Source organism: Callospermophilus lateralis, chromosome 15 (assembly GCF_048772815.1).
Source record: "Callospermophilus lateralis isolate mCalLat2 chromosome 15, mCalLat2.hap1, whole genome shotgun sequence".
NCBI classification, from domain to species: domain Eukaryota; kingdom Metazoa; phylum Chordata; class Mammalia; order Rodentia; family Sciuridae; genus Callospermophilus; species Callospermophilus lateralis.
Window position 1 is genome coordinate 83,244,611 of NC_135319.1, and position 11,708 is coordinate 83,256,318.

The window sequence follows — 11,708 nt, forward strand, 5'->3', positions numbered from 1 at the left end:
GAATGCTCCCCAAAGAAATGATAAATGTTTGAGGTGGCAGATACACCAACAACCTGATCTCATCATTACCCACCGTATTAAAATGCTACATGGCACCCTGTACAATTATGTGTCAATTGGGGAAGTGCATCAGGGACCTGGGAACATACTTGGGCCACAACAAGCTCTGAACAAGTGTTAGTTCTTTTCTCTCCTTCCCTGAGATAATGACCGTAATACTTTTTCCCTAATGACTTTTTTTTAAAAAAACTAGAAACGTTTTTATAAGCAAGGTTTAAATCTAGTAGAAAATAAACTTTTAATTAAGAAATCAATGAAGCAAAATTTTAAACAATAAGTACTCATCCAAAAAAGGAACAAATAAAGAAAACCACTTTAAAGGATTAATGAAGTCTTATAAATATGAATTGCTACAAATAGCTACGAGATCATTCTACTAAAAATCTTCTCGAATCAGGGCGCAGTGGTACACGCCTGTTATCCCAAGGACTCGGGAGGCTGAAGCAAGAGGATCTCAAGTTTGAAACCAGCCTTGGCAATTTAGCAAGGCCCTAAGCAACTTAGTGAGACCCTGTCTCAAAATAAAAAGTAAAAAAGGCTAAGGATGTGGCTCAATGGTCAAGCACTTCTGGGTTCAATCCCCAATGCAAAAAAAAAAAAAAAAAAAAAATTGTAGAAAATTCATATAAAAACACCCTGGGCTTAATAGAAGCAGCTTCAAGGATACCTGATGTTCTGTTAGAGTGGAAAACATACACATTAACTGCTTAATCCACTAAGACTCCACCTCCTAGCCCCTTAAGCTAAATAAAATAAAACAGAAATACAAATCCAGCCGGGACTGTGTTTCAATATGCAGTGGTGATGGAGTACCTAAGAGAGGAATCCATTATTTGGGACAAATCCATTCCTCTAATGAGAAGAGAAGTCACTGGGCCACATCACCAAACAGACCTGATGGTTTTCTAAAGTGCCCCATCCAGTATGAGGATATGAAATGAGCTCCTTGCTCTCTTTGTCCCTGCCGGGATGGCAAGCTCCTGAACAGGGCGTCTTCCCAAAGTTCAAATTCAAAGATCATCATTAAGACAAATTTCTGCATCAGTTCATTCTGCCAAGCATCCCACTAACTCACTCTTCTGCTCTTTGCCCAGAGAACACAGTCTGACAGTTCACTCCACTTCCCCAGCAGATCCTCTCTTAAGTAAATAAACCCAGACACACAGGATGCTGTTCCAGGAACAACCTCAGGCTGCCCCTGCCATTGCAGAACTACTACTGGGGCTGGGAGTTTTCAACTTTGGTCTGAAAGGATTCCAAAACCTTGACATTCTTTTTTATAAGAATCCAAACCACAGGGGTTTTCGCTGCAACACTATCTTGAATATCAATATACACACGGATTCCCATTTGCCAACAGGGAGCCAGGAGAGCTAAGACAGCTAGCCCCAGTGCCACAGTGGCTGACACCACTTTCATTCAGAGGTGATCAAACCTCATATGCTAATCATTTTTGCATATTAGGATTCTACATCAGCTTTCATTTGAACAAAAAATCTTATAATCTCAAAACCCACTAATTTGGTCTCACCCTTTATAGACTGGGAATCAAAAGTCCAGAGGGGAAATGACTTGTCCCAGGGGACCTGGCTAAGGAACTGAAGGACAGAATCAGCACTGGGAGCTCCACCTAAGGGAAACTGCCCCTAGCAGGATCACCTCCATGGGGCTGCAGGGTCCCTTAGAACATAGACAACAGATGGGCCCTCTATTTGATTCTCTCTTGAACTCCTATTCCTGCATCAAGAATAAGGAAATAACATCCACAGTTGATACCATTACAGAAGATCATGGAATTTTTAGGAATGGAGTAGAAAGCACACCAATGGGAAGCCTCTCTCAGTAGCCATGTTACTGGTTTCCTGGCTTTGGCATCCTGGATAAAGAGAAAGTCCTTCTTGTTTTCTGCCCACTTTCTGCCCCAGAGCTGCCCAATAGGCGTCTCCTACTCCCTAACTATCTATCATGTTTTCACTTTGCCCAGAAATATTGGTCTGAATTTTTCCTAGACTTCCAGATTGGCTTTCACAGTTTTGGGTTTTTTTTTATTATTTTTTATTTTTTTAGTTGTTGATGGACACAATACCATTATTTTATTTATTCATTTTTTTTATTTGGTGCTGAGTATCAAACCCAGTGCCTCACACACGCTAAGCAAGCGCTCTATCACTGAGCCACAACCCAGCCCTCCCCCGCCCCACTCTTAAGTTTTATTAATGCTTTTGGCTGTGTTCCCTTCCTCTTTAAATCCTTCTTGATTGGTATCAGTATAGACAGATCTTGATAGAGCAGCATTTGCAAAGGCCATCCACTTTTTGGCGTCTGTTAGTTTATTTTTCATAACCGTAGTGAAATATCTGTGGCAGGTTAATTTATAAAGAAAAGCAGTCTACTTGGGCTCATGGTTCTGGAAGTACAAGGTTGAGAGTCATGGCCATTTTGCCAGCAGAATCCTGAGATATCAAGGCATCACAGGCGAGAGATAGGGAGGACACATGTGTGTGTTTCCGCTAGTTTTTCCTCTTTCTTAGAAAGCCAAAAGGATTCAATCCTGGGGGCTCCACCCTGATGACCTTATTTAATCATAACACCTCCCAACAGCCCCACCTCTAAACACCATAGTCCAGTACATTTCCACCTTCTTTTTTTCAAAATTTGTGGTACTGGGGATTGAACCCAGGAGTGCTTTACCACTGAGTCACAGCCCCAGCCCTTTTTACATTATTATTTTTTTTAATTTTGAGACAGGGTCTCACTAAGTTGCTTGGGGCCTCACTAAATTGCTGAGGCTGGCCGTGAACTTGCAATCCTCCTGTCTCAGCATCCCGAGTTGCTGGGATTATGGGTGTTTGCCACTGTGCCCAGCTCAGTTTCCACCTCCTTAATACATCCCAACAGGGATTAAATTTCAACAAATGAACTCTAAAGGACACATTCACACCATCCAAATCAAATGTCTCTCTTTTCCAAGTCACTATCCCCAGTCTCAATCCAGTCCATCTGACACTGCCGTAGAGATTGCCCCGAACCCAGGACATCCGTCACTCGGGGTTCACTCCTCAGACTTCCTCTGTCTTCGGAAGTGCACCAAGTCAGGGATTCCTGAGCCTCCCGGGTTCACTTTAAAGGTTATTTTCAGTCCAACAATGTACAGGAGAAATAAATAACCTTGCTCAATAGCAAGCAGGTTACTTCTGAGCTGAGCAATAAAACAATACCAAGATTTCACTGCTGCCCAATTTCTGGTCTTCAGATCCAGAAATTTCCAATACTCTTTTATCCTTTTTCATTGGTAAAAATTTCCTTTCGTGGATTATACAAGAAAGCAGGTTTGCAATGCATACATAGTAAAAACATTAGCCATGTTCTCCTAACAGCTTTATGATCTCTCATGCTAATGATGAGCCATTTGTCACAGCATTTATTTCAACTTCGTCATATTCCGTTTATTTTGTTTTTAGTCCAGTTGTAAAACATTTGCAATGAACAAAAGTTTTGGAGTTCTATGGGTTTTTTATTTTACCTCCTTTAAAGCACTTCAGATCTTCTAATTTTTGCATGTAAAATACTAATTTTTCAGTAAATTTATCTTCAGATTAACCTATCATTAGTGGATAACATTTAAAGCTTGGAAGTTGTTTACAACATGTCAGGTTCTGCGCTGAGCTTTTTACCATGGGTCAAATCATTCAGTTCTCCCCAAAATATTCATGAGGTTAACAGCATTGACACTTTGTAAATGAAGAAACAGAAGCACAGGAATTTTCAAGTGTCACACAGCTAGGAAATGGAAAATCATACTCCAAAGCCAGGCAGCCTGGCTCTAGGGTACCTGCTCTTTCCCATAAGGCTCCATAACTTTATTTGTAATTTTTTTTTGAGGTACTAGGAATTAAACTCAGAACTTGCACATACTAGATAAGTGCTCTACCACTGACCTACACCTTCAGCCCTTTTAAATTTTTTTTTTAACTTTATTTTGAAACAGGGTCTTGCTAAATTGCCCAGGCTGCCCTGGAACTTAGGATCTTTCTATGCTCCTGCCTCAGTCTCCCTAGTAGCAAATTATAGATGTGTACCAGTGTGCTTGGCTATTTTTGGTTTTGATTTCTGCTGATCTTCACACTAAGAAAGGCCAGAATGCAATAGTCTTCAAAAGGCTTAAAACAATTACACTGGGGAAAAGGCTGAGAAAGCTAGGTACAATTCCATGGAGGGGAAAAAAAAAAAAGTCTTATAAGATTAGAGTGGAATCCTCTATCACATAAACACAATGTACATACGTTTGCCTTTTACATTTATGCTGTTCTCTGTGGTTTGTGACTTCAGTAAAAGCCACTTTTTTTCAGAGACTGGTGTAGCACCTGCAGGTGCCTGGGGCAGGTTGCTTGCAGCCTTTTTCATAATGCATTATTTATAGATGCTATGATGTCACATCTGAGACTTTCTCCAGATATTAATTCCCTAGAAATCCATACTCAAAAGGCATCTGCAGCACTCAGCAGAGCTGAATGCTTCCAGCTTGGATTTCTGCTATTAACCTGCATGATTTCCCCAAGTCAAATATTTTAGTATGATCTCAATATTCAACTTCCTCAACAGCAGAGGCAACGTGCATTCTCAAAGGATCTGTCCTAAATATCCCCTAAATTCACAGCATATTAAAGAAAACAAAGTAAACATTCAAGTCAAGCAGAAGGCAGAGATGTTAACCCTCAATTCCAAAGTGGTTTGGTACAACACACACCATCCATGCTCCTCTCCAACACTCTCTACTGTGAAATGAAGTTTCAAGGCAAGTACACACTCCACAAAACTAATTTTAAAATCTCACATCACCTATACCACATCAAACACAGTACATTAAAAAAAAAAATCATCCCAATTTAGAATCAGAGAGTCGTTCGTTATAGCTGGTGATCTCCTAAGCCTCCCTTGAAACTGGGTCATGGAAAGACTGTATCTAAATATGACTTAAGTGTTTATCACACCAGTATCTAGCTTCTGAGAACTACCTTAGAGATATACAATGCCCCGGGAGCTGGGGGGGGGGGGTGGGAAGGATTGAAGTGAACTACAGTTAGCAGAAAATTATAATCAAAGTGAAAAAGTTTTAAAATAATCATAACAGCCAGCACCTGCGACAGGAACCCCAGAACAGGCTGCAGAGGGTTGGCTGGTACTTAGACAGGTGCTTGGGCCTCACACTGCCCTTCAGAGATCACCTACCTGTGCACCTGTGACTACAAGCACACACCCGCCCCCCCAGCCTCTGCCCCACCCAGGGCCAGGGACCAGGCCACGGGTAAAAAAAAAAAAAGGCTGAGAACATCTCCTGAAGGGGTGGGGGCCATTCCTTACATTCCATGCTCTGGGATCCACCGAGAAGTTCCACGCAGACCAGAATCCCTCTGCCTTCTCAGAGCTGTTTTGAGAGAGAAAGACAGGGCCGCAGGGCTCTGGAGCACCCCAGGTCCAAATAAAAAACCAGCCTCAACATCCTCTTTTGAGCGGACCAAACAACAGATGGCCACTGGTTTCCAGTATCCACCAGAGGGAAGGAAACAAGGACGCCGGACTGTTATTTGCAGCCACCCAAGAATCCCCACTTTTCCGGCAGAGGCCCAGGACAAGAAAATGATCATCTCCATATTCATTCTCTAATGACCCAGAGGCCCTGTCCTGGGGCTGAAAATGAAGACCCTGGCATTGATTTTCTTCTCTTCCCAGAAGCCCCCATGCTTCCTCTGGGGCCTGACATGAATGGATAAATGTACCCTCCCCCTCCCCACTCCTCTTCCTTCTCCTTGCTCTGGCCTCAAGTCAAGGTGAGTGACACTGGGGCTGGGAGTGTGGCTCAGTGATACAGTGCTGGCCTAGCACACATGAGGTCCTGGCTTCAACCACCAGCACCAAAAAGGAAAAAAAAAAAAAAAAAGAAAAGAAAAAGAAAGGTAATTTAACTTTAAAAAACAAGGTGAGTGACTTTTTCCCTCTCTAGAACCAGAAAGAAAGACCGCACCATTTCTTAAGAGCAAGAGCTATGTCTTCCTCAGGGTCAGCCTGGTATCTGGCCCTCATGTATATAAATTATAAACGATCAATATTTCCTGAGGATTGTGCAAAGCTAGGTACTGAGCAGAAGATGGCAGCTAATAAAAACAGCGGACATTCCCTAAGCATTTCCTGTATGCAACCCTCCAAACTGCATATTACCTGGAGGTTGGTCCCATCATTGGCCCCATTTTACAGAAAAAGAAACTGAGGCACCAGGAGGTGAAATAGCTTGCTACAAAGAAGCAAGCAAGGAAGTGGAGGAGCTGGGTTTCCGCCCAGTTGGCTGGCTGGAGAGCCAGGAGAGCCCAGGAAATGCCAGAAAGGAAAGGCAGCATCCTTTCACTCATGGATCTTACTGTGAATTCAGAAGATGTGGCCAGGAGTTCCAAGATGGAAGGGGAGGGAGGGAGAAAATGATCATCCCCATATCCATTCTCTAAGTATATTTCAACATGGTGACCGAACGACTGAATGTGCCCAGACTTGAGTCGAGTGTCCTGGTCTGCCCTTCTGAAAGGGGCGGCTCTGGAAACTCCTGGCCCCATAGTGGCCTTTGCAGCTCTGCAGGAGTTCCTGCACTGTCAGGTACAGAGGACGGGGAAGTGACAGGTTCTAGAGCAGGGAGACCCAGGTTTGGGGACTGGACAGGGGACATCTTTGGGTGACAAAGGCACAGAAGTAGAACTGTCCAGTCCCCCCAGGGACAGAGTGGGGACTGGGGAAAACAGGGCTGGGAGGGAAGGCTAGCCAGAATGAGGGTCCCCAGGCACCAGGCATAGGGTCAACAAGGTCTCCTAAGCACTTAGCAGGCCCTCCAGAGATGGACACTGGCCTGAGAGGGAAATTTGTCCCTGAAAGTCTGCAGGGGACTGTTCCACTCTAGCAGACACCTCCTGACAGCTCTTATCAAGGGGCTGCTGCTGCTGCCTGCCTGGGCCCCTGCTCCCGCTACCACCCCAGAGCTGCTGCAGTGGACAGCTATCTGGGGGAAGCACAAGACACTCATGAGAGTATATTTAGCACAGTTCAAACAGCAAGTCCCCAAAGCCCAGTGTCAGGGGGGCCAAAGGGATTACTCAGCCTGGAGAGAGGAGGGGCTTGTTCACCTAGGAAGCACTAGAGAATGGCCAAGCCAGGCACCTGCCTAGGTGTCCAAGTTTTCTACCAGTGAGAGAAGGACACATAAGATCAAACACAGATCAAAGTAGCCAATAAAGCACCATTAGCGTCTCAGGCTCATGGGTCTGCAGGCTGCTCTCAGTGGGGGTCAGAGCTGGTTCCACGGACTCAGCTGGCTCCTGCACTGACCTCACCTGGACAAAATATCACCCTCATCCTGACCTTGCTGTACCCGCAGGCCAGACCTTGATCTCCTCGAACCCCCAGGCCCAGCCAGTATGGTTCTCCAGGGAAAGTTCCCCAGCTGCCAAGATGCTTCACTGCTGAGTTGCTAAAACAAAGACATTAAATTGTTACAAATACTGTCATCTTTAAATAAAAACCTAAGCCCAGCAATAAATCTCAAACTGTTCCCAAGGGTTTAATGGGATAACGTATAACAGGCCTGGGTGGCCTGCCTGGCAGGGTGGGAATTACCCTGACACAAATCAGGGTAACCTCAGCTTTGCTTCTCAGGTGGGCACACCCCAGTAATCAACAATACAAATTCTTGTGAGGGGCAGGACAAGATGACAGAATCCTTTGAGGGGTCCTCACATCTCAGTGGCTTAAAAAGTCAACTGGGGTGCTTGCTAAAAATGTAGTCTACTTTCTCTGCCTCACCCCAGTCCCCAAGATTGGACTGATAAGTCTGCAAACTGACTTTTACCAAGACCCCTTCATTCCCACCCAGTTGGTAGAACACACTTTGAGAAACTTCTGAAAAGAGACTAAGGGAATCCCACTTTGGGTCTTAGAATTAGGGGCTAGGACCTCAAAACCCTCAGCTTAAAGACATCATGTCTAATAAGACTTTGCTGAGCCCGGCATATTGGCACATGCCTGTAATCCCAGCAACTAAGGAGGCTGAGGAAGGAGGATGGCAAGTTCAAAGCCAGCCTCAGAAACTTAGCAAGGTCCTAAGCAACTTAGTGAAACTCTGTCTCAAAATACAAAATACAAAGGGCTGAGGATGTGGCTCAGTGGTAAAGCACCCCTGGGTTCAATTCCCAGTACCAAAAAAAAAAAAAAAAAAAAAAAAAGACTTTGCTGAAAAGCAAGAAAGGTCTAACTAAAGATGCTTGGGAGGCAGGACTGTAGCCAGGTCCAAATCAGGGGTTCTGCAGGGGTGGATCTAACTTTTGTGGGGCCTGAGCTTATACAATTCAGAGAGCCTCTTTAAGAAAAATAATTCAAAATTACCCCCCAAAATCAGTTCAGGGTCCAGGTAGGCGTGGTGGGGCATACTTGTAATCCCAGCATCTTGGGAGGCTGAGACAGGAGGATTATGAGTTCAAAGCCAGCCTCAGCAAAAAGCAAGGTGCTAACCACTCAGTGAGACCCTGTCTCTAAATAAAATACAAAATTGGGCAGCAGATGTGGTTCAGTGGTCAAGTGCTCCTGAGTTCAATCCCGGGTATAAAAAAAAAGTCAGTTCAGGGTCCAGCAGATCACTTGGCTGGCTTCCCGGTACCTCCTGTGGGTCCTCATTCCTGCTTTCTCACCAGGCTCCTTCTTTTCCTGATGTTGGGGGGTGGCCAGACTGGAGGGGCTCATGTCCTTCCCCATGAGGGGCGAAGACTTCAAACCTAAACTTCTGAGGACATCAGGCAGTTGGAGGCCAGGTATCCATGTCAACCCCTGATGGTTAGCTGCTGACCTTTCTATCAACAACCACACTTTGATGGGCTTCAGTTGGGCTTCATTGTACCTGCTCCAGGTTGCTAAAGCTGCCTTCAGTCTTTTTGGAGTCAACCTGGCCACATGCAAAACACAATGAATTCACATATCTCCCATGATTCAACGGTTCTATCTGCGAGTCTTCAACCCAAATGCAACCCAAATCAATGAACAACCCACTCGGGGATATTCACAGCAGCTCATTTATAGCAGGAAAAGAGAAAAGACAGAAACTCATAACTATTACACATTTATCATGTTCTCAGCATTGTCCCAGGGGCTTCACATGTTTTAGAATATATAAGCCCACAGTTTTATGAAATCCACTTTCCAGATGGGGAAAATGACCCAGAAGTATGCTGGTATATCAACTCTCCAAGGAGGGAAAAAAAAAAAAAAAAAAGCCTTGATTTTTAGCATTTGCTTATTTTCATAATGTAAATATCCCGCCGCAGCTAATTTCAAGTTACCTATGGTGTAGCAATTAGTTCCTATATTTTCTGAATATTTAGTAATTGACTCTTGAAAGCCAGTTTCAGCTGGCTACAGCACATCCTTGAAATTGCAACACGGGAGGTCTAGCGACTTAGCTCAAAGTTGATGAATGATAGTCTGGGTTAGAAATAGGAGTTTAACTTTGGAATTCAGGCTCTGATCACTACTCCATGGGCCTATGCTGACAATAGGGAATGACTACCATCAACACCCACAAGGGAATCCTTAGGCTCACATGCAACACTGAAAGACTTTACATTACCACTAACATTAATGGAGCACTTAGAATGTGCTGGGCAACAATGTAAGATCTTTACAATAACCCTCTGAAGTCCAATTTTTTTTTTTTTTTAATACTGAGGATTTAACCCAGGGATGCTTTACCACTGAGCTACATCCTCAGTCCTTTTTAATTGTGAGACAGGGTCTTACTGGCCTAGAACTTGTAATCCTCCTGTCTCAGTCTCCCCAGTCACTGGGATTACAAGTGTGCACCACCACCGCGGCTATGAAGTCTAATTTTATTATAGTCACCCTAAATACTAAATGCAGTGATCTGCATAATTTGATTGGGGGCACATGCTTAAGGAGAGGGGCAGCTCCGATTATTTCTATTTTGCAGTTTCTTATTCTGCACAAAGTGGTTGCACAGCTATGAATTGGTAGAGGTGGGGGTGGGATACCAACCCTGCCGTTCTGGTTCCAATGTCTTATCTTGTAACTACATACAATGTTAGGTAAAAAGAGGAAACGGACCAACATGCACAGACTCCCAGAAATATGCAGAAGTGAACCTGGAAATGAGCAACGCAGGAAAACCTGTGAACTCCTGAGCATGGGAATCAGACAAGCCTGGGTTTGGAAGATTCTCCATCACCTAAGTGTGAAGTGAGGCACGTTACCTAATTCTCCTGGTTTCAGTTCCCCCTCTCATGGGGCTGTTCTAAGGGTAAAAGGAGAAGCCACAGAAGGTAGTGGACATAGCCTCTGGCCCACAGTAAGCGCTCAGAGGGTCCTAGCTATTGATATGAATCAAAAGAATAAAAGGATTGAATGAGGGGCATGGTTTCATCTCCACCGTGTGTTCTTTATCTCATCAAGTTGCCACAAATTGTGGCTTAGACTAATCTAGAGTGATGGCCAAGGTGAATACTTTGTCATGTCAGGACTTCCTGGCGTGAACCACGCAGGTGTACCTGCTCCATCCTGTTATTCAAACACCTTCGTGGCCCCACTTTTTGGTTCCGCGCTGTGGCAGAACCGCCAGCCCCGGCCCGGCTGCGTGAGGTTAGCGCATCCTGCCGCCTCCGGGCGTGCGCGGGCACCCTTCCCACCAACGCCCACGGCGGAGGCCACGGACTCCACAAAGGGAAGCCCGCCCGCGTTCTGCTTTCGGAATCTGGGTCCCACACTACCTCCAAAGTTTGGGGGTGTTTTGGATCTCCTTTTTCTCCCAGACCATCACTAAAAAGAAAACTGAAGTTGTTCCCCTTTCGGCCAAACTTCCTCCCCGGGGCGTCTCTCGAGGCTCAGCGCTCCCGCAGCAGCGGGGACCTCGGGGGCACGAATCGCAGCAGGGAGAAGTGGCAAGTCGGCCGGGGCTCCCGTCGGGGCGGCACCGCCGAGCCTCGCCCCAGCCCAGGACGCAGGGAAGGATGCCCAGCGGGCAGCGCCGTCCCAGCCCGCCGCTCGAGGTCCCTTCCCGCGCCGCGACCCCAGCCCACCGGCCCCGGGAGCCACTTACCTGACGGCGGCCTCTTCCTGCTCAGCCGGCTCACAGCGCGGTTGAACATCGCCGCGGGGACCCGGGGGAGGAAGGAGGAGCAGCCCGGCCGCGCGGCGGCTGAGCCCCGGCGAGGCTAGAAGGAGGAGGGCGAGGAGGAGGAGCCCGCTCAGCGCCGCCCCGGCGCGCCCGGCCCCCGCCCGCCGCCCTCCTCTCTGCTAGGCGCCGCGTGGCGCGCTCCGTGCGCCTTTCCCGCCCGCGCCGGCCCCGACCCTGGGTCCCGCCCCCAGGTGCCAGGACCGGGCAGGACCACCCAGGTGACCACAGCCCCGCGTCTGGGACTGTGTGCGCCCTCCGGAAGGGAGCTCGCGCCGCCCGGGACTCAGGAACCCTGCCCAGGCGGTTAGCGCATCCAGGGCCCCTGGCCGCGCGGCGGAGCTCGCCGGAGATGCCACCCCTCCGTGTTCCCAGCTCCCTCATCCATCCCGGGCACCCGCCCTCTCCGAGAACTGGCTCGGCGCCGCGGGCGGACCGA

General features: G+C 46.8%; 1 protein-coding gene across 2 annotated transcripts in view; it reads right to left on the minus strand.

The window, feature by feature from the left end:
• The window catches only part of Rgs10 (regulator of G protein signaling 10), a 35,452-nt gene extending 24,155 nt beyond the window's left edge, over window positions 1–11,297 (minus strand). The window contains exon 1 of one of the 2 annotated variants that reach the window (XM_076834771.1): window positions 11,195–11,297. In XM_076834771.1, the coding sequence (XP_076690886.1) occupies window positions 11,195–11,243 (49 nt within the window). In that variant the 5' untranslated portion in view covers window positions 11,244–11,297. Of the gene's footprint in view, window positions 1–5,421; window positions 5,497–11,194 lie in introns of those variants that run through there. The other variant, XM_076834772.1, reaches the window with a different exon arrangement.
• Window positions 11,298–11,708: the final 411 nt, after the last annotated feature.